The sequence below is a fragment of the Curcuma longa genome, chromosome 11 (genome assembly GCF_044706935.1).
Source record: "Curcuma longa cultivar G26 ecotype Majalengka, Jawa Barat chromosome 11, ITB_CL_G26_1.1, whole genome shotgun sequence".
NCBI lineage: Eukaryota > Viridiplantae > Streptophyta > Magnoliopsida > Zingiberales > Zingiberaceae > Curcuma > Curcuma longa.
Window position 1 is genome coordinate 24171689 of NC_133871.1, and position 23035 is coordinate 24194723.

The 23035-nt window shown below is 38.8% G+C and overlaps 2 protein-coding genes, 1 long non-coding RNA gene and 1 pseudogene across 6 annotated transcripts; 3 read left to right on the forward strand and 1 right to left on the reverse strand.

The window, feature by feature from the left end:
- Positions 1–368: 368 nt before the first annotated feature.
- Positions 369–1067, reverse strand: LOC141837619 (uncharacterized). Its single transcript, XR_012602548.1, has 3 exons — positions 975–1067; positions 597–671; positions 369–516 (listed from the first exon to the last, which is right to left on the reverse strand). It is a non-coding gene; the product is annotated as an uncharacterized LOC141837619 (long non-coding RNA).
- A 2440-nt stretch (positions 1068–3507) lies between these two features.
- Positions 3508–16131, forward strand: LOC141840101 (light-mediated development protein DET1-like). 4 transcript variants are annotated; one of them, XM_074727995.1, is made up of 11 exons: positions 3508–3812; positions 4507–4922; positions 5025–5253; positions 7304–7399; positions 10201–10269; positions 10583–10642; positions 10753–10830; positions 10898–11062; positions 13330–13425; positions 15195–15294; positions 15841–16131. In XM_074727995.1, exons 1-11 carry the CDS (start codon positions 3741–3743, stop codon positions 15972–15974), a joined length of 1515 nt encoding a protein of 504 aa, XP_074584096.1. In that variant the 5' UTR covers positions 3508–3740; the 3' UTR covers positions 15975–16131. The 4 variants fall into 4 exon arrangements, with proteins under 4 accessions (XP_074584096.1, XP_074584097.1, XP_074584095.1 ...); XM_074727996.1 differs by having other exon boundaries at positions 10586–10642; XM_074727993.1 differs by having other exon boundaries at positions 3710–3812; positions 4577–4922.
- Positions 16132–16828: 697 nt separating this feature from the next.
- LOC141837832 (ethylene-responsive transcription factor ERF104-like) lies at positions 16829–17327 on the forward strand (annotated as a pseudogene).
- A 1052-nt stretch (positions 17328–18379) lies between these two features.
- On the forward strand, positions 18380–22934 carry LOC141840173 (serine/threonine protein phosphatase 2A 57 kDa regulatory subunit B' beta isoform-like). Its single transcript, XM_074728078.1, has 2 exons — positions 18380–19811; positions 22363–22934. Exons 1-2 carry the CDS (start codon positions 18642–18644, stop codon positions 22690–22692), a joined length of 1500 nt encoding a protein of 499 aa, XP_074584179.1. The 5' UTR covers positions 18380–18641; the 3' UTR covers positions 22693–22934.
- Positions 22935–23035: the final 101 nt, after the last annotated feature.

Genomic DNA, 23035 nt, shown 5'->3' on the forward strand with positions numbered 1-23035 from the left:
ATAGAATTTAACCCAACCCCCCCCCCCCCCCCCCCCCCCCCCCCCATAGTGAACCATGGTAAAAATAATCAAGCCCTACTATCCAGACACATCTAAAAGTAAATTTAGATTATCCTTAGTATTCAACAAACCTAGAGGCTAGAACCATTAAAATTATCCTTGAATTAGGCTCACTCAGTGATGATTCAACTGGCTGCAGGTTATGATACTTCAAATCAATTTATCATTCAAATGTGTCTTCTCAATTCAAAAAGAAAATAGAAACAAAATACATCCAAGACAATATTGCTCATGTCTCTTAGTCATTATAGAAATTTCACAATTTAAATTGGGCAAAAATGGGAAATACCAAAAAGTACAAACCTCCTTAAATCTTTCGGCAAAATAGAACCTCCCTTTCAAGTTTATGGCCACTAATCCATTGGCTGTGATTGGGAATGCCTTCTTTGCTCGAACACTATAGCTCAGTTTCTCATCTTTGTTAAATTGGACGCCCATACCCATGCTGGCTGGCGACTACTCAATCAGAACAAAAGTCACTTCACAAACTCAGATTCTTATTGTGTTCAAATCATATACCAGCGCAAAAGATGTACCTCAGGATAAAAATGCCGAAACATTAAAGAAAGATAACTAGGACTTCCAGACTTGGTGTCTAACTCCGCATGAGCCTGATAGGATACAATATACTTAGTTTCTCCAGAAAGAAAAACAGAAAAATTCAGCAACACCGTGCAATCCATCATTTATAAACAAGAAACAATAATCATGGGAAGCAATGCATGAAACAATTAGCCCTAAAAGCACAAATGGAAGGTTCATACTAATCTTTCTCCACTTTTTTGCTACATATTTTGATCTATATGGAGAAAGTCCAAAGTCCAAAATCCCAAAGCTAATTGTTTCCTTCTTACGAAAACAGAAAGATCCAGTCCCAACGCAAAGGAGAGAGGGAAGTAAGGATGGGGAAGAACCTGGAGTACGCTATCGGAGGCGAGTGGAATCCTCTCCTTGGCGTGGATGCGAAGGGACTTGGAATCGCCATCGTACCTCAGCGAGTTTTGCATCCTCCTTCCCGCTCCAACCCTAGCGGAGCAACAGTGAGGAGGAGGGAACCGAGGAAGAAGAGGAGGGCGGAGGGGGCGGAGACGCGGGCGATGGCCCGGAGGTCGGCGAGAAGGGCACGGTGGAGATCGAGGAAGGCGGGCGAAGGGGGTCGCCGCGGAGGAGCGGGGAGAGGCGAGAGAGGAGGTCGAGCAAGGAAGGGGAAATCGAGTAGGCGGAGAGGAAGAGGAGGGAGGTGGAAAGGAGGAGGAGTAGGGGGAGGAGGAGGGAGGGAGCCACTGCAACCGGGAGGAGGAAGGCTCGCCCATAAGAGAAACGCTAGGTCACGATGGACGAAGGAAATGGCTTACCCATAGGAGAAACGCGAGCGGCGGGAGAGAGAAGAGGAGGCGTACGCACCAAGGAAATAATGGACTCATCCGATAAAAAATTTAATATAAACCTTCTAAACCCTCAACGACAACACTAAACGACAATACTTTTAAAAGCGTTGTCTTTGGCAAAAAATCCGCTAAAAGACAACGTTTTCGACAACGCTTTTGTAAAGTGTTGTGGTTGACCCAAAATAAACGCTAATAGACAACGCTTTCTGTACAAACGTTGTCTTTTGATTTCAAAAGACAACGCTTTTGACTAAAAACGTTGTAAAGAAATACCACAACGCTTTTGCTAAAAACGCTTAGTGATGTCACATCAAAAACGGTTTCACGTAATATTCGAGAAAATACCACAACGCTTTTGCTAAATCGTAATCAATTCAGTATGTTTCAGATGCTCTTGATGCCGGTCTATGCTGCAAAAGGTTGGAACCGTAGCGGCCCCCCCACCCCGGCCCCACAAGTATAAGGGGGAGTAAATCACGGTGAATGCAGGACCGGTTACAACATTGTGGTTGAAGGCATTTGCACATGGACATATATTTCTTGATGCCGGTCTATATATGCTGCAAAAGGTTGGAATCCGCCAACCTAGCGGCCCCACACGATCGGCCCCCCGACCATCTGTGAGGACGTAAATCACGGTGAATGCGGGACTGGCCAGGGCATAGTGGTTGAAGGATTTTGGAAACATGACACATTTTGATGTTATCGCATGTGCGCCATGAGCCTTCGAACCGCCCACCTCATGCTGCAAGCTCCCATGCCCTGACCAGCTGCTCCCGCCCGTGGGGGCTGGTCTATATATGCAATATATAGACCAGCCCCCAGAGAGAGCAGAGGAGGGGGTTCAGGGACGGAGCGAGACGCGATGATGACAGAGTAGATAGTAAATATAGAAATGGAGGAGGTGAATGGGGGCAACGACTTCTATGAGCTCAGCTCTGTGCCACTTTCTTTGCAACGGTTCTTGGATTCGTTGTTTCTTTTATGTAATAGAAGAGAGATTTCAAAAGTAATGATCCACCTGTCATTAACTAATGATGCAAATGTCTTTGGCTTCGCAAAAGATATAGCTTCAAATATCACATGCATGCTATGTTTTGGCTGTTTTAGTTACCAACAAACCTATAGGTTGGAAGGAAACTATAGAAATTCCAAGCTCAATCACCTGCGCCTGGTGCCCGGCGGGTGTTCGTGGTATTGACGCCGGAGTGGCGCAGCAGGTGCTGCAGGCGCACGGGCGCCGGACGCGGTGTTCGCCAACCGACCGGTGACGACCTCCATCGCACCGACGACAGCGCCGACATGGCCTTCGCAAACTACGGATCGTTCTGGCGCCAGATGTGAAAGCTCTGCATGCGTCGTCAAGCTCTTCAGCCAGAAGCTCTTCATCGACGAGCACATGGCCAACCCGAAGGCGCCGGATGTGGCTGACGGAGACACGGAAGACGAGATGCAGGTGTTCCTGGACGAGACCGCCGGCGCAGGCGATGGAGGAGCAGCGGAGAAGGATGAACTGATGCCGGGGAAGGAATATCTTTTTTATATTTATTTATTATACAATTATAAACAGATTAAATAAAAATTTAGTTATTAATTAGTTTTAAAAAACACTATTTATTTAAAAATTATATAATTGTTTTTTTTTCATCATTTCATCGTCAAACTAATGCATCGCTTAAACTATCACTCGTAGAAACAAGTAGGACGGTAAAGGAATCCAACCGAATCAAATTTTATAATATTTAAATTTATTTAATAAAATAATTAAATAAAGTTAAATCAAATTTAAAATGAATTAAATCGTTTAAATAATTTTTTAAAATTAATTTGATTTATTTGGACTTTAAAAAAAACATAAAAGAGCCTTTAGGCTTTCGCAGTACAAAGATCTGACCTATTCAAATTTGCCGTGTCCCGGACATTCGAGCCCACAAAATTTGCAACACTCGCAGAGATCTGACCACCCCTCGGCTTCTACAGTGTGTGGCGACTGGATTCGACCTCCACGCGAATCAGCTCTCTTTCTCCACTCTCGCCGTGTAGCACTTTCGTCCTCACAATCTTTCCCTGGCGAGCAGACATCCAAGCCAGCCGCCGCGCCCAGACGCCCATCACGGTGGTAAGGGCTCGCAATCCCCTTCCCCTGCGACCCTTCGCTGGCATCGAGTTCCAATCGACCGAAGGAGCGAGATTTTCTTGGAGGAATGCGCGTCCGCCACAGCCGCGCCTTTCCCCCCTCCCGAATCAGGCGTCCGCATCTTCCTTCTCCATCCTCTTTCCACGGTAATTCTGATGTTTAGGATCACCAACGTCGCGGCTAGGGTCTTCGAGCGCCAAATCCACGCTCCTCGTCCTGGTGCCAGTGTATGCTTTCCGCCGATTTTACTCCAAATGTTTGATTATGATTAGTATGCCCGTGCGCCATTGCTGAAAGTTGACGCTTACTTTAGTTCCCTCCTGGCATTGTCATTTTGGTTGCTAAAAGGATTTTTGTTCTGTGATTATTCTCTGTCACCGTAAGCAACCTTTGTTTGCTTGATTTTGGATTCCCCACTGTAGCCTTTTAAGCATTGAGCAAAACTTCTAGTAACTACTGATCGTGGATGGAGGCTTGTCATGGAATAACACGAAGACAAAAATGCTGAATTTGTCTTCACAGGGTTGACGCATATATTTCGCGTCATTTATTTCTTTTTTTAAATTAAAATTAAAATTGTAGAAGATAACTCCTTTTCACAATCACACTTACATTGCAGTATGCTATACAGATTAGCAACAAAGGAACAAAATGAACATGTGCCCATTCTATTTCTGTTCGACTCTCAAGCATTATATGTCCTAGGAACAAAACTTGTGAAGAATAATCTGGTAATTTGATAACATCTACATTTTCCACTTATTTTGGCTTGTATTTTTTTTAATTTTTTATTTTAGTAAAACCGTGGCTACCCTTTTTTGGCTAGTATCATTCAAACTACTAGATTCAACAAACTTATAATGCTGGTTTGATGTTTCTTAGACAAACAAATCATCTGTACAAATTTCACCCTTTTTGCAGATTAACTTTGTTAGACAATTTTACGAGAATCTTGTTCCTGGCTGTACTATATGTGATATTGATTGTCCAGATCATTCATTTCGGAAGTTCACAGATGACGGGCAGTACCTTGTTAGTGTCAGCAGGAACATGCAGGATATCATAGTTTTCAGACCTAAATGGTTGTCATATTCATTCAGGGGAGAAAATTGTGATCACCAAACCTTGACTCAGAAAGCGAAGAAGTTTGACAGCTTATTTACTCATCTATACAGTATATCACTAGGATCCAGCAATGAATTCATTTGCAAGGAATTCTTTCTTTATCTGGAGAACCATCAGTTTGGCTTATTTGCAACATCAACCACACAAAGTCCTATTGAGGGTGCAATTCATGGACTCCCTTCAATAGACAAAATAACTTTTCACCTTGTAAGGTACTTAGTTACTCAGGGAATACTTTCTGTTTGCAATGCTCATTTTTTAATTTGTCTAGCTTGTCAATATCTCATCTTTTAGTTTCATAATATTCTTGACAGACTGAATGATGGAGTGGTAATGGACGAGAAGTCTTTTTGCAATGACTATGTCAACTTAGTGCATAACATGGGGGTTTTCTTGTATGAAAATTTGTTGTGTATATTGTCCTTAAGACATCAGACAATACATATCCTCCAAGTTCGTGATTCAGGAAATCTAGTTGATGTACGAAGTATTGGCCCATTTTGCCTAGAGGATGATGAACTATTTCTTAACTCTAATTCTCAGGTGCATTGCCCTTTGTTTTCTACTTCTTTAAAATCAGTATGTCTGGCTTAATGAGTGTTTGGGAATTTTGTGCTCGTCAAAATGGACATGGTTATATTCTCTTAATTTCATTTAAGATATTAATTTTGAAGTTATATAATCTAGGAATAACTGCAATAGTCAGGACCCTGTCATGCACTTGAAGATCTGCTGATTCTATAGATTCCATGTTCTCTGCATTCAGGTCTAAATCTATCTGCATCCTCAGTGTCGGAGATGACTATGCTGAGAGTCATCCAGAGGGAAGCAAACAAGTGTAGGATCCAACATCAACAGGAAAACAATATAGAAAATAGCAATCTATAAAGGCAATAACTTAGGACCAGCCAATGATGTAGATCAGGAGAGGAAGCCTGGTGTCATGGAATTGGTGGCTCTGATACCACCATGTTAGTAGCAAAAAATATTGAGCTATTGTCATTTGACATATGCACCTTTGTGATTTGTATGTTCAAAACTATGCCCCTAACTATCTGCATGTGGGTCCATAATAATTATATTTGGGATTTAGTGAAGATAGTTTTAGATCCGGTGCATGATGATTAGGGTTTGGTGTGAGACTGATTATGAAGATAAAAAAATAAGAAAGCTTCATAAGTGCAACTTGTTGCTAACTCTGGTAATTTGGAGGTGTGCCAACGTTAGTATATAGAGATCTGTCAAGCTTACACTTGGTTCAATTCACGTCACCCTAGTGCTAACACCCTCACCTTAGCACTATCAATTTTGAACATTGACATAGTTGAGATGCAAATAAAGCTTCACCTTGAACAGCTCGAAACATTTCCTTGTTAATTGAAAGGGGCGAACTAGAAGAAGATGATGATTGTCAAAGGAATTAATTGCCCATTTAAAGCCAGCAGATTATATCCGTTGGTTGGCCATTTAAAGGTAGCAAATTATATGCATTAGCTGGCCATTTAAAGTCAGCAATTACCATTTAAAATCAGCAAATTATTAGTTGACCATTTAAAACAGCACATTATATGCATTGTATTAGCTTTGCCGACTATGTTTAACCATTGCAAATCGTTTATTCTCTTTTTAATTAGCATATAGTAGCTGTAGACTATCCTTTGGAACAAATCTAGATATGGTGGTTTAGCTGTTCTAAAGAGAAGCCTCGAATTGAAGGGGACTTTTCTTGCTCAAATCTCTCTAATTTTTTTTAAAGATAAAGTTAGTTTTTTGGTTTCTTGAAGGCTAAAAGATGATTGTATATTTTTTACTCATTATCAAGGATGGGCCATAGATGACAATATCCTATCACGAGTCAAGTTCTCAGTGGAGGAGAATGATGCAAAAATATAGTTTTTTTTTGCTATTTTATAAACATATCGGTTCAATGAAATAAATTGGTTTTTGGTCTGGGTTACGAACCTATAATAGTTTAATTATTTCTAGTTTTATGGTTAAAGAAATTCAGTTTATTTTACATTGAATCTCAGCCACGTGAAATTGCTTTATGAGACAAACTGATTTATCCATGTATTAAGTCATGTGAGAATGTTTGACTATGACACATGGTCCCTGCTTGTGTTTATGGAGATGTTTCTTGGAGATGAAGTTCCTATAAATCAGAAATGTGGAGCATGGTTTCTATCAGAATGGGAAGTTGTTGCTACACATCTTATTCAGACCTCCAAAACCGATATATTATTACAATTATGGTGACTTATGTTGACTCTGGCCTTCCAAAGACTGCCAACGATAGGAATGCTGACCCATGTGGTTAACCTATAAGGGGAAGACGCCACACCTTTAGCATAAGAATGTTTGCATACACGAAACCCATGTGCCCTTTTTAATTTCACAACTGATAATATCATAATAATTTGGCGATAAACATTAAAATTTTTAACTCCAAATTTCATTATGTTTTTTCTATTTTGACATTATTTTGGCAAGAATTGATGTTACCGTCATACATTTTCTTCAGTGTGCTGGAATTAATAAAAGCAGGCCTTAGGAATTTGTTCATCAGTCAGCTAACGATATTCATCACCAGCAGGTTACAGAAGCAAATTCTTTCATTTCTGGTATCAAGCAACGTCTGCTTTCCTTTATTTTTCGAAAAGCATGGAATGAAGAACCAGATCCATCCTTGGTACAGTTGAAACCCCTTTTTGGGAATCAATCAAGTTTCTTTGTATTACAATTGCTTGTATGATTGGACTTGTTAACATCTACTCGTTCTTGTTGATCAAAACTAGCACATGTACCTGGAAATTCAAAATGGAATGCAAACAATCAAAAGAGACCTTAACATGCCCAAATGATAAAAATAAAGCTAGAATATTAGTACTAAATCACAATGGTCTAATCCATTATAAAGGTAGTATCTAATTTGTAGTTTTCTCTTGTTTACCCTATTATTATCCCATTAGTTATCACTCCTAACTTATCAACTGCATTCTGACTTATCATTGAATTTTTTGGTCCTATGATTTGAAATTGTGGAACACACTGTTTCCATCAAGGGCTTCTACTGGTATTTACATAACATTCTCAGCTAAGTGCCTCAACATGGTTCTTCAGTAAATGAAAATTGACATGTTTTTTTTCTAATGAGCATTACACATGTAAGTGGTTACTGATTCATAAATAACAGTTGAGTGGTCAAAGAGTGATTCCTAATGGATCTAGTAAAATGAGTTCTTTAATTGCAATATGATGGGGTTGAAAAATGTTTCATGTGGTTTTATGTTGTGATCAACAACAATGCATATGCACATGAGCTGCTGTTGTGCAGTCAGAACTGATTTCCAGTCAAATTAAGAGTCAAGCTGCATAGTGCATTAATCGTCTCAAAAAAATTTCCCCTTATTTCAAGTCTATTTTTTTCTTCACTTTGATCCTATTTTAGGTCACATATGGTTTAATCTTAAATTGGCTCATCAAGGCCAAACTAGTTTATAAGTCTGAGGCAACTTAATATGTAGCAATGGAATGCATTTGAGGAAGATGATCTCTCTCCTTCTATCCAATGCAAATACAAAGAATCAACAAACAGATAGGAGATTAGTTAGCTACAGAAATGATACTTGTTTAATAAAGTAACTGGTAAGCATTAAAGGGAGAAAATACTAAAGAAAGGAAAGGAAATGGGGGACAAAGAATGTTTGTACCCACATAAAGCATAAAACACTAAATTACAATGTTGAACTCCGAGAAAAGAAAGAAGAGGAACTTGTGAATATTCTGTCCTGGTTCATTGCTCAGCAGATTCTCGGAATATGATCTCTGAGGCTAACCACAACCAAGTGTTCTTCAAAACATTTTTTGTTCTCTCATCCATACTTCTGGAACCTTCATATTCTGATGATTTCAGAGTTTATTGCAACCAGAATTTCTAGTCTAATTGTTATAATACAGCTATCCTTGACCTTTACTAGCCTTAGGAACCAGAGAGGTTGCATGCCCACCTTTTTGCACTGGGCAATGTGACAGTGCATGTCCACAGGCTTTTTGCTTGTGTATCACACTCATGCACCATGCAACCTTGCATGCAGAATACTTGTGATGCAACATGGTTGAGTCTGGTGGAAGATTGCAGTGGACAAAAATGCCATCCCTTTCAGAACTACAAAGCATAGTAGTGCAAACAGAAACTAATGCCAGAAAATCGCCTGCATGAAATCTTTTCTTGAGGTAGCTGCATAAGAGCATTAGTCTAGGATAGGGACGGATCTAGGAATTAGAGTTCGGGGGCTTGAACTTAGAGTTGGGCTGGGCTTTGGGCGTGGAAGGGGCGGGCTTTAGTGGGCTAAGTAAAAAAACTTACATAGGTAATAAATTTTTTTTTAGGCTGGGCTAGAGCCAGGACAGCCCTGCTTAAGATCCGTCTCTGTTCTAGAAGTGCTGATAACATTTTACTTGATTGGTGCAAGATCTTTTACCATAATAACCTTTAAGTAGGTGTAAGTATTGCCAAAGAGTGAAGGTTGAATGGTCAAAAAGGAAGGAAAATAATAGATAACTAGGCAAGCGCAACTAGAGTTTCCCAAGCAATCATAACAAAGAGAAGTCGGAGATTCACATTGAAAGACTTGGTGACACCTTGCATTCAAAGAAAATTTTGTACAAACCCATATATAGAATCCTTGGTGGGCATATATTTACTTAGGGGCTAAGTAAATTTGGAGGTCATAAAACTTAAAGTTTAAAGAAAAATCAAGAACTAAGAAATTACAAGGTTGTGATTCCACTATTATAATTAATTTATTGTCTCTCTTACATAATTCAGGGTATCCAAAATACTTGAATCTAAAACATTGAGAAAAGAAACGTCTTTAGATTTTAAACCTGATGGAAATTGGAATTTTGTCAAAATTATAAAGTTAGCCTTATTGGTTTTTCTTTTCTGACATTTTTTCATTCAGATCATTTTGGTATATAATTTGCCTCATTGTCATAAGCCCACTATGATATGTTTTGTCTTCTTCGTATATAATTTGCATCATTGTCATAAACCCACTATGATATGTTAAAGTCTGGCTTCTTGGTATATAATTTGCATCATTGTCATAAATCATCTAAGGTATGCTTAGTCTGGGAAGTCTTATAAAGATGAATCTTGGGAAACATTGTTTAAATATCGTCTTTGTGCAGTATTCTTCATATAAGAGGAAAAAATTACACTCGAGAACATGGTAGGAATGGCAGCTTAGAAATTTGTGCATCAGTAAGAGATGAAACTGTTGGCTTCGCTGATTGGAAGTAACATAATGCATTATAGTTTAATTTTCTAACTTTTTTAATTGCACAACTTTTTTCTGAAATAGGAAAGCGCAGTAAACAGAGAATTTTGAAAATTTCAAATACTTGCCTTTTGATCTATAATTTATCTTTATGGCATGTATGAAATTGTTGGTCAGAAAAAAGCTAAATTTGAATATTGTTCTCCAGAGGGTTCAACATCTTAAGAAGAAGTTCTATTATCACTTCCAAGATTATCTTGATCTCATCATGTTGAAGGTACCCACTCTAAGTGTTTTTTAAAAAAGTTTTATGGATCTTCAAATTGAGCACTGTCATGTTTGAATGTTTCATAGCTCCATATCTGGAGAAACTGGACCTTTTATTTGAATGCTTACTTCTTTTGACATTTTATCTGACTTGGTGACATAATGTGAAATCTTCAAGTCTTTGTGTAGAAGTACTACTCTCTTCATTACCTGTTTATCTTTCTTGCTCCAGCTTCTGGATACTCTGACTCCCAATCTTCTCCCCTTCATGCTATTTTTTCCTAGTCATTCTATTTGCAGCTGTAACATCTTGGGGTACTCAGCAGGTTCAATTTTTGGATCATCAGCATCTTCTTTTGAAGTTTGGCAGTGCTGATGGGGGTGTAAGCATTTAAATCATGTTATTTACATTGGGCAAAAGTTAGTTGTTTTATTTTATATTTTAACATGGGATCTGTGGTAAACAACTGTCCTAATACATCTTATAATTTAGGTTCGGATTACTGATCATCATCTAGCATTCTTTGCTGTTTATAACATGGAAACTACTGAGATTGTTGCATTTTATCAGGTAATGACCTTTCATTATTGTTATCGTTAGATATGATTCTCGTTACATAACAATTTATTTTTGGCAGAATTCATCTGAGGAACTATATTCCTTGTTTGAGCGATTCTATGACTATTTTCATGCGGATTCGAGAGAATCTGTGCATGCTAATTTCATTTCTTCACACTCCAATAATATTCATGCTCTTGAACAATTGCGAAGCATGAAAAGCAAAGCAAGCGGCTTCTCACAGGTGAACCTCATCCCACAAAATTTCGTAATAAATCTACACAAATATGTGAATCTGAATATTGGCAGTCTGAAGTTCTGACATGAGAAGACTAGCAAAACGTGATTTACTGATTTTAACAATCAGGACTATACATAGTTCAGGATAATTACTAAGTTTTCTCATACATCTATCCGTTGCTCGTGGAGTCGAAAGGACTGTACTATTCAAGCACTTGTTTATCTGTTTACACCCACACACACCAGGTCAATCTGCTAAGGTTATAGTGCTAATGTGCATAACCACAAGATATGTCTACTGTCCACTGCTGTGCAAAAGAGGGAGAGGAGGAGAATCTGCTAGGGACAAATATTGCTTGAACATGCATAACTTTATCAATTACAAGATATGTTTACTATCCACTGCTGTGCAAAAGAGAGGAGGAGAATCTGCTAGGGACAAATATTGCTTGAACATGCATAACTCTATCAATTACAAGATATGTTTACTATCCACTGCTGTGCAAAAGAGGGAGAGGAGGAGATTGTGGCTCAAATTAAGGGGGAGCAGGTGTGCTGTTGGAATCCGGATTCTCTTTAACACAAACTTAAAGACCTAAGTAGGCCCAGTTCAGTTGAGTCTGAAGTCGTTGAAATGATTTAGTGATTCATACCGGAGTCAACTGGTTCAACATAAGTTTAGGCCTAAATTGAGCCCTGTTCAAGCCAAAAGCCAAGATTAAACCCAATCAACTTGAGTACTACCTTATAATCTCTAATTAGAGCTCCAAATGCCCTAATTAAGTCAATTAAGCTGTCATACTGAGGTTAAATAGATTAATTGATCTCCTACTTAGATTTTAATTAATGCGAGGCATAACATTCTTCCATCTCAAATCTCTTATAAGTAAGACTGATCCTTAAAGAATTCAAATCATATTTTTGGAGTCCTTTCTCCAATTATTTTCATTTTACTTAGGAGCAACAACCTCAGACTTTTGCTGCATATCTGGAATCAAATACACATCACATTAACCCTGAATTTATAATATCATATCAATATCATTTCACACATTAGTTTACCCATCAAAGTGATGGAACCGCTAGTTAACAAGATTAAATAATGATAGATTTCAAATCATCAAAATCTCCACACACAGATCATAAAATCATAGAGATCCATATTCTCTATCAAGAACAGAATCAGAAGTCAAAACCAATCAAGTAGATATTGTTGGTCATCGTCCATATCTAATGCCTCACTGATCATAATTCAAATTAATGAACAATCCACCAGTCACTTCTCAAATCTAGGATTAAAAAAAAAAAAACACACACACAGAGCACTTTTGGAATCATAAATGAGTAGGATGGTTATGATCCTAGCAACAGGTGACCAAATAATTGTTGACCAAGTTGGGGCATAATCCCTCAGGAGCAATGAAGCTTAATTGTTGACCAAATATTGTGACAATGAAGCCGCTATGCACATAGCCTTTGATATAATATTCCATGAAAGGATGAACCAAATAGATGAGTACAATTGTATATAGCTGTAACTAGTTGGGTCTTCATAACAACTTTGCATCAGCTTGAGCGAGTGTTATTTAATATTCTAGGGCATAAATTGTATATTTACAGTAATGAATAAAAAATATTGGTAGAGTGGACTAGCTGAGAAAAAGTAATCTTATTTTCCCTGTAATAGGTGTCAACTTCAGTTTTTCAGGAAAACGAGAAGGAAGAGGTAATGTATTTGGGTGCCCTTAATATCAGAGAATTGCACTAAGAAACATATGTACTTGTTCCTTCATACAAAAAGAAAGGTGACTCACATTCTGCCCTAGGAAGTTGTTAATCAGGATATTGCAAAATATCTTCACCAAATCTTTTATCTTTCTTTTCTAAAAGGTTGCATGAGATGTGTACATAAGATGTATAGATCACTGCAAATTGTTTATTATTTGATGTAGTTTATGTATTATTTATTTGTGACATTATTATATTAATTCAATTTATTAATCCTTAGTAGCCACCTAGATGATTATCACAATGAACTACATATTTCTGCCTAAATTTTGATTGAATGACTAGGTCATGATGTTCATGAGAGGCCATTTTTGCATGGATCTATAAATTTTTTTCTTTATCAGACATCTTAATTGGTTATATTTTCTCGTAACTGAACAAAATATTTGTTTCTTGCACTAATAAATTGCAGGCTAGACACAAGCTACTGTTGCTTCTTGAAAAGTTTAACCCTCATAATCCAATTTCATTATTTTCTTGCAGTACGCTAAAAAAATGTTGAGCACACTGCCATACACTTGTCAATCACAAAGCCCTTCACCGTATTTTGATCTCTCACTCTTTCGCTACGACGAAAAGGTTTGACCTTTTAGTCTATGTTATCTTCATAAGTTCTGCTAAATTTTCTCTTACTAAGATTAGTGTAACATTGTTTGTTCTTTTGGTTTTATTTTCTTTATAGTAGCTATTATTCTGTAAGAGAAATTGATTTGTGGTACAAAGTACTGATGGTTCATCAGGTACTTTAGTAGAGAGCAGAAGCTAAGTATATTTTCTACTGTAGTTATATGTTTTACTTTCTATTGTTTGCAAGGATTTATTTGCAACTGACTAGATGATTTAATGAAAACTAGCAGGAGAACCATGGTATATACCAAGCAATCTGTAGTTTTAAACCTAAGGTTTTGATTGAAGATTGTAACTATCCTAGGAATAGCTACTCAATAATTAGTGGTTTTAGTGATGGTTGACTTCGAGAGCTTTTGACAACACTCTTTTTGATATTTTTAGCTAAATTTTGTGGATCTCTTAGTCTTGAATGATTAGTGCAGCTGTAGCATCCTTTGGGATATGGAAGTCTTTGATGTGATTGTCCTCCTTTAGAGTTGTTAGAAAGTATGGTCAGCTTCAAAAGGAACATATATAGATTCGGTTCTCATCACAAAGCATGCCCTTGACTTATTAAGGAAACCTCAAGTCACATGCACTTGAGATATGTTCATGTTGCACATGTTCCTGGAAAGGACTATCTTTATTTTGTCAGCATGGTCCAGAATTGATACCTTATCTGAAATAGAAAAATATTAAGGCGTGAAAAATGAAGTGAAATTTATTCCATGTAACCCCATATACATGTGTTGGGCTTTCATCAAGTGCTAGCATTATGTAGTCGAACTCAATATTGAGTCATATTACGGACAGAGACTTAGTATACAGTTTTGCATATGGCATATGGCTATAATCTTAATTGAATCATGACCCACTATAATCTTTGACTCATGGCAACCCAGCCAAAGTTACTAATTTGAATTAAATTAACAACTAGAGGAATGTGACTCTGTAATCGATTGTTTATATTCAATTTAATGCACAGCTAGAAGTGTTCAACTTATGCTTAAACGTATCAAAAAATTGTGAAAACAAGGTGTCAAAACTGTCCATCATTTGAGTGTTCAATTATCCATTTTGCATATCAAAGTTTATGCTTCTTTATAAGCATAATTGTCTGCAATTTGGCAGATGTTTGAAGTTAGGTTATGATTGCAATTTTTTTAATTAATTGAGTGGGAGATGTAATCCATCTATGTAATGGTTTGTTCATCTTGATGAAAATTTTAATTGATTGTTTTAATTGGAGTTATTGCATATATGATAAGAAAATAAATTTACAAGGATTGATATGTCTAGCCATACACATTAGGAAGATGCATACACATTAGGCAATATTCTGATGTTGTCCTGCCTGATTATGAATTGGGTTTACTGGTTTCACAAACTTAGCGGTTTGCAGACGAGCTGTTCTTCTTGGCTACAGCCCTCCATGATTTTCTGAACGTTGATCTTGTGCATACTGGCAATTTGTTTGTAGTGATACTTCACATTTCTATGATTTTCATCCTTTCTAAATGGATGGTTTAAGTTAATTTGGTAATGCAGTGCACTTTTATTTACTTGAAACTAGTTTTTGAATGTAACAGCAAGCAATTCATTTTGGTTGACGTGCAGAATCTTATTTATTTCATTTTATTTTATTGCATCTATGTTTTCTCACAATTTGCATGTTTCAGTTCGATCATTGTCGTTTTGATCTGCTTCTTATATATGTGGCATTTCAATTCCGTTGGTAGTTGATTTCCTCCACAGACCGACATAGGCACTCTACTGATCATCCAATAAAATTCATTTCAAGAAGGCAACCAAATGTCCCAAAATTCAAGATAAAGACAGGTAAACTACGTTCTAGTGGATAATGCAAAGTTTAACTTGAGATTTTGAACATTGGATGAGAGCATACAATTTACACTAAAGGGAACGCCAATATGGTCTTATAGTACCTGTGTACTTAACTAAGTGTTTGTTTTCTCATTCACAGAACTGTTTTGGTGAAGTATGAAACAAAATAATTGATGTATAATTTCTTGATTCAGTATCTGTACAGATACAATTTGGGTAATATATTACTTATGGTATCTGGTGATACAACTCTTGGATTCGTGATGTTAATTAAGCCATTCCTTTCAAAATCCTTTTAGTTCTTAGGAATTATGATGTTTCAAATTCTGTTATACATATATATGCATATGATAGATCATATGTATCCTTAGATGATGTATCTGGCTATCTGATTTCAACAACTTGAAAAATGCCCTGAGACCTTTTCTGGAGAACAAAGTGATCATACATGTATTGTCATGATAAACACATTGTTGATTATCTGAATCAATAAGATCATTCTAACCTGGACTTACTCCACACTGATTCTTTTTTATGAAGGAATCGATACCGGTGGTGCGGACAACAGGGCGAAGCGGTCCTCTTTTCTATTCCACCCCTACTTGCCTCTTGTGCTTTCGATCCAGCAGACGTACATGCAACCAACAGTAGTGAACATTCATCTGAGGCTGTGAACTGCATGATCGCTTGTCTCTGAAAGGCTGGAATTCCACAATGCTTCTTCCAAGGCTAAACCAGTGAAATCTTTGCCCCCATACAAATACAATTTTATTGTTTATGGGAGAGGAGGGGGAGTATTAGACGATCATAGGATCATAGATTATACTATAGCAGGGTAAAAGTTCATTGTGTAATTTCCAATAAACTTTTGTTCAGATTGAAATTAATTTAGAAAGAAATTAATTTATCGTATGCACAATCCTTGTTAATTGTCTAATTAACTCGATTTTATAAGTTGTGTCTCTTGGATCAGTCATGGAGGTGATCTATTGTTACTGAATTACTGTAGCTTTTAGTTTTGTTTTGCATGATTTGTTTTTGGTAATTCATGTATCGATCCAATTAATTTTGAAGATAAACCAAACTGGTGAGGTAGGTTGGGTGGGACAATGGGTCTGGTTGGATTAGATCTATTAATTGGTCAGTTTAAAAAAAATTTTCAAATTTGAGTAGTATCCTTCTCTTGGTCAACCCAGAATATCTAAAAGCCTTACGCAGCCGAATCCGACCATTGACCCTTTCAACGATATCTTCCACTGTCCTCTCGCAGTCGACGACCAAGATAGACGTATCTTTCCTCAAATGATTACTCATATTTAACACGTTTCTATATTCAATTAGTTAATCTATTTATTCAGATTTCACGACCAAGAACTAAATCCACACCTGTTGAAGTTAGCAACTCAAGAAGCTTCCCTGGAAGCACCCATGCCCATCCAACCTGCATGCACGCACGCATGCATCAACATCAACTCCTCTGCTGTTTATACAAACCCCTAAGTCCCCTACCCATGCAATTCATCTCCCCATGCCAATTGATTTGATTTGATCTCAAATGATTAATTTCATGGAAATCCACTCGCAATCTGATCGCCACGACGACCTCGCCTCGCTCGAGCTCGTCCGGCGCCACCTGCTCGACGATACTGATGACAATAACCAGCAGGCGGCGCCCTCTGCGGAGGCCGCGGCGCGGTCGCGGAGGAGGAGGCGGCGGTGGAACAACTACCGCGGGGTGAGGCAGCGACCGTGGGGGAAGTACGCGGCGGAGATACGCGACCCGGGGAGGAACGGCGCGCGGGTGTGGCTGGGGACGTACGCGACGGCGGAGGAGGCAGCGCTGGCGTACGACCGCGCCGCCTTCCGCATCCGCGGCGCACGCGCGGTGCTCAACTTCCCGCTGCGGATCTGCGACGCTGCGGCGTCCTCGGGGGAGGAGGCGACGGAGACGCCTCCTCGGCCGCCGGCGGAGAAGAGTACGATGATACATGTAGCAGGGGAGGCTGGCAATGGCCAGGAATTGTAGGAACAGGGTTTGCTTTTTATTTTTATTTTTAAAAAAGATAATTGTTGATTAATGAAATGTGGTGAAAAAAAAAAAGAAGGTTAATGTGTTAATAATAACAAAACATTGGGATGTTTTATTTTAGAAAATCACATCACATACTTTTGAAAAATCTAGAATTTGTTTTCATTTTTTTAAGGTTTAAAATTATCAAACTATCTCTGGGGTGACCGATCCGATTTTACGAAAGTTTTCCATCGACCACCAGGTAAATCAGGAAGTGCATGTAGTGACCAACCCAGACCCACGAAAGTTTTCCAGGATAAATCAGGAAGTGCACACAGCGACCTTTCATTACGCTTCTCATTTGGAGGAAAATTCCTACAAATGCGTAGTAGCTAGGGATCGAACTATAAGTACCTAAGTGACAACCTGGATGTCCTACTGCGGCACCATGGCCCCGAGGACTACTTTTACTTCACTAATGATAAATCCCGGTCATCCCGACCCCACAGAATCCCACCAGCCACCAGGGTAAATCGGGAAGCGCACGCAGCGACCAATCCAGATGCCTAGTATTCTTTGATTGCGATCCACATTTGGAAGAAAATTCTTACAAATACACCATAGTTGGGGATCAAATCGTGGGTGTCTGGGTGATAACTTTGATGTCCTACCATGACACTATGACCCGGGGACTACTTTTACTTCACTAATGAAACAATACCACGTCTCATGTTAACTATTGTGGATAATATTATAGAAAATTAAAATATGTAAAGAGAACATTTTAATGAGCCCCACCAAGGGGCCCTCATGAAGCCAGCAAACCACAGCAACAACAAGTGGAAACCTTCATCATGCACGTGCAACCCATGTGACAACTATTCATATCAATTGGAACTTGTTGAAATCCACGAATGCTTAACGTGCGTTGCATTTTGGCATTTAAGGTGTAATTAAATATGTAATTATCGCCAATTCATGAAAATAAATAAATATCCAAAATATCGTCTTCCCTCCCTAACCCCACAATTTCTTCCCCTTTTATCTCTCCAAAAACAAAAGAAAATAATAGAAAAAAAAGGGAGCAAAGCAGAGGGATTATTTGATCAATCCCTCTTCTTCTTGTTCTTGTTCTTCTTGTTCTTCTTGTTCTTACCATGAATGAATCGCGCGTATCTGCAATTCTTTCTTCTCCGCTTTCAATTCCTTGATGGAGATCAGAGTTCTTCCCCCTTTGCGTTCTGCGTTCATTAGCTAGGGTTTGGAGCTTACTCCCTCGATCTGGGAGCGAGATCGATCCGGGGAGGGAGGGTGGAAGATTTGACTCAAAATGTTGAACAAATTCATGAAGCGCGGTTCCCGCAAGGGCGCTAAGCTGGACGCCGCAGAGCCTGGCGGCAATGTCACCGTCAACCATGCCTCCCGCTCCGCTATGCCCTCCGTCGCCACCGGAGACGCCGCCGGCGTTCCTGTCTCCGGTGGCGGCGGCGGAGGCAGTACGAATCAACTACCAACCTCCGCTGCCGGCAGCGCCGCCACGCAGATCGAGTCCCTCCCGCTCTTTCGCGACGTGTCGGTGCCCGAGCATCAGGCGCTGTTCCTCCGCAAGCTCCAGATCTGTGCCGTGGTGTTCGACTTCTCCGAGACGCTCAGGTCGGCCCGTGAGAGGGAGGTGAAGCGGCAGACCTTGTCAGAGCTCGTCGACTTCGTGCAATCTGGCTCCGGCAGGCTCTCTGAAGCCGTGCAGGAGGAGCTCGTCCGCACCGTCAGCGCCAACATCTTCCGCTGCCTCCCGCCGCGTTCTCACGAGAACACCGGCTCCGAGGTCACCGACCCCGAGGAGGAAGATCCTTTCCTAGACCCTGCTTGGCCACACCTTCAGCTCGTCTATGAACTCCTCCTGCGCTACATCGTATCGTCGGACACCGACACTAAGGTTGCCAAGCGCTACATCGACCACTCCTTTGTGCTCCGCCTTCTGGACCTCTTCGACTCGGAGGACCCTCGCGAACGTGAGTATCTCAAGACCATCCTCCACCGCATCTACGGAAAGTTCATGGTACACCGCCCTTTCATCCGCAAGGCCATCAACAATATCTTCTACAAGTTCATTTTTGAGATCGAGAGGCACAGCGGCATTAGTGAGCTGTTGGAGATACTTGGGAGCATAATCAATGGCTTCGCACTGCCTATGAAGGAGGAACATAAGTTGTTCCTTGTCCGTGCGCTCATCCCACTGCATAAGCCGAAGTCGGTTGGGCTGTACCACCAGCAGCTCTCCTACTGCATCGTGCAGTTTGTCGATAAGGATTATAAGCTAGCGGATATAGTCATTAGGGGACTTTTGAAGTATTGGCCTGTTACTAATTGCCAAAAGGAGGTGCTTTTCCTCGGGGAGTTAGAAGAGGTGTTGGAGGCAACTCAACCTGCAGAGTTCCAGCGGTGCATGGTTCCCTTATTCAAGCAGATTGCTCGCTGTCTCAGCAGCTCTCATTTTCAGGTTTGAAGTTTGGCTCATCTTCTATTTCTTTGCCCATTTGCTTAATGAGTGGAAATGTTAAATGTTGTTCAAATTATATGTTTTTCCATGACTCTTCAATCGAGCAGTAGTTATTTCGATAATTTTGACTGAAACTACGTAATTTGATTGGTAGGAATCATTTCAATCTTTCATTTGCCTCTAACTATTACCTTGTTATGCAGGCTTTGGAAAAGGTTTTAATTATGATGTTTTAACATAAAAGATTTGTATTGTAGGTTGAACTTCTAGTTTGCTCATTCGTTTATTTTTCAGCCCATGATACGGTTTACTGGTGTATCCGCTTCACAAATTAATTTGATTCATCTATCTTTTCACCGATATGAAATTTCCTTTTTTCGCCTTTGTTTTGTACATCATCTGTGATTTGAAGTTTCTGTAGAGCAAAACTTCACTGAAAGGATGCATCTTTTCATGGAAATAGTAAACATGCTTTATCTATTTACTATTTGCTCTTAAATATTGCCAAAAAAAATTGTACATGAGCTGGAGTTAGGGATGATAATCAGGGTGGATCTTTTGCCTTTGCTATGTATATTATCTGTGATTTTTCTGCAGAGCAGAACTTCACTACTTAATGCATCTTTTCACGGAGTTACTAAATATACTTTTTATCTATTTACCATTTACTCTTAAATATTATTAAAAAGATCTTGTATATGAGAGGGATTTAGGGATGACAATGGGGTGAGTCTAGTGGGATTTAAACTTCCCATCCCCGCATGCACTACACTGCATGCAACCAATTTACATTATGGAGTGGGTAGGGCAGGCTACCTCAAACAGGGTAGGTCAAATTTCCATCCCTAGATTGAGTTGGTTTACACTATTTGGTCTTAATTCTTTATCAATTTGTATAAGTTCTACTTTTTGATGAATCATACATTCATTGTTGTGACTTGAGTCGTCTTGACTTGTATGGCAGGTTTATCCAAATTCTTATATTGTGTTACAATGTTAGCTTAAATGCATATTTATTTTCACATCCATTCCTAGTTTGTTAACAGAATTTGCAAATGTTCTAAAATGTTTTTTCAAATTCAATTTCATATTGTTAGATGTTGACTTTCCTCCCTTCCTCTACAAGTAGATAAGGAAATCCTACTTCCTAAATTCCTATCCTGTCCCCATGCCCTCCTTCCCTTATCCGCAATAAACAGGGCCCTAGGATTGACTCTGCTCATCTCCAATGGTCGTGTCACTGGGTCATTCAAAATAGTAAACATTGTTTGTTTATTTGTCTATCTAATTATGTTTCTCACCCCATTTTTACCTAAGCTTAGTTTTTCATTTTTGAGGAACCAATTGATTGTCAGGTTTAACCTGACTAGAACAAGAGAAAAGCTGAAATAGGATCTAAAGCAGAAGAGAAAATAAGAGGAAAAAAATTTAAAATAAATAGATCCACATCTAGAAATAATTAAAATTTATGTTCATTGCACAATGTTTTCTTTCTCCAAATTCTACATATTTGAACTATTATGCTATGGTCCTAGAAAGACGAGATTAATTTTGATCTTCAATGAATTTGTTTGGAACTGAACTATGATGGAGTGTGAATGATCGAATATGAATGGCTGGGTAGTGCATGATAAGAAAATCAAAAATATGTTCTAAAATATAAAGGCAGAAAAGATTGGTTCCTGGTGGACTTGATTAATTCATAAGTAGGCTAGACCACCACCTTTTATCTCTGATTCTTGTTTATTTGGGCTTCATAGGCAAAGGATGGGAGCGAGTCAATCATACCAAAGATGCACTCCAAAGATGAACTTTTGCTTTCTTCATCTGTCTATTCCTTTTCCTAGTTTGTAATTGTTGAATCAATTTGGTAAATTCAAAAGTCACTATCTTCTTTTTCATCAGTCTCATCGTCTCTTAGGTGGCATCTGATTAAGTTGATTAGGCTTGTTAGAAGAGCTGTGTTCTTCTATCTGCTTTTCTAAACCTATCTGCATGTTCTTTCTTTGCTTTTGATAAATTTTCAATATTTTTAGAGACTCCTTATATCCCAGATTCAGGCTTTAAAAACACAATGCTGTCTTTGAAATATATATTCATGAAGGCTCTTCATGATTTCAACATCCAACTGCCACAATTGCTAATACAATCACGACTTGTGAACAATCTATGAACCCTCAAGTTTAGGTCTATGACTCTGAAACAAAGCTGACGACTTAGAAGACATGATTTTCAACTAGTGTCGAACAACTTCTTAACCTCAACTTGGTGTTGTGTGAATATTTTTTCTGATACTCATTTTATCTTGTTATGTGGAGGGATTAGATCAATGTAGCCCATCCAAAATAATTGTGGCTAATACAGCGGCTTCTTGATGATGTAGGTGATTTATTTTTCATTTAAAACTTTCGACCTCATTATGAGTTGACAAATTTTAGCAACCCTTTTACATTTCTCTTATATTTTGTTGCCATAATTTACAGAAATGGTACATGATTATTTGTTCGTTTTTTCCCCTTGTGCAAAACATTTATGATAAGATCAATTACAGGTTGCAGAAAGGGCTTTATTTTTCTGGAACAATGATCATATAGTGAGCTTAATCGCCCAAAACCGGAGGGAAATACTTCCCATCATATTCAAAGCACTAGAGAAGAACATGGAGGGCCACTGGAACCAAGCGATTAACGGCCTTACAGCCAATGTCCGCAAGATGTTCCTCGACATGGACAGTGATCTGTTCGAGGCATGTCAACGCCAGTATGTAGAAAAGCAAGTACAGGCCAAATCCCTGGAAGAGCAAAGAGCCTTGTTGTGGAGAAGACTGGAGGCTGCTGCGGAAGCCAAGGCTGCAGGAGAAGACATGGTTATAGTCAATTAGGTCTAGTTTCTTATTTTTTGTTTGATTATTTTTCTAAATTATCTTTGATCCTTTAAATGTGTCACAATGTCGATATGCCTCTGATCAGAATGGTTCTAAAGATATTCTTTTCCATTTTTTTTCTCTTCCATTTTGGGCATTTAGAAGAAGGATGCAGCAGTTTATTCCATGCTTCATCTTTCTTTTTGTTAGTTTACTGTGATCATGAGTGGCTGTCCATTGAACCATAATATATATTTATTTTTGTGATTTTTACTAATCGCTTTTTGACATTTACTTGCTCAATTCCTCACTTATTTCCTACGCTGTGTTCTTTGAAAAGTTTAGGGATTTCAATGTGGGT

What these genes read in the sequence shown, in the direction of transcription:
- LOC141840101 (XM_074727995.1), top strand. Translation starts at nt 3,741, where the DNA reads ATGTTTAGGATCACCAACGTCGCGGCTAGGGTCTTCGAGCGCCAAATC. An exon ending in AGATTGTTGCATTTTATCAG is followed by an intron (nt 10,831 to 10,897) that starts GTAATGACCTTT and finishes TATTTTTGGCAG; the next exon opens with AATTCATCTGAGGAACTATA. An exon ending in AAGCAAGCGGCTTCTCACAG is followed by an intron (nt 11,063 to 13,329) that starts GTGAACCTCATC and finishes ATTTTCTTGCAG; the next exon opens with TACGCTAAAAAAATGTTGAG.
- LOC141840173 (XM_074728078.1), top strand. Translation starts at nt 18,642, where the DNA reads ATGTTGAACAAATTCATGAAGCGCGGTTCCCGCAAGGGCGCTAAGCTG. An exon ending in TCAGCAGCTCTCATTTTCAG is followed by an intron (nt 19,812 to 22,362) that starts GTTTGAAGTTTG and finishes GATCAATTACAG; the next exon opens with GTTGCAGAAAGGGCTTTATT.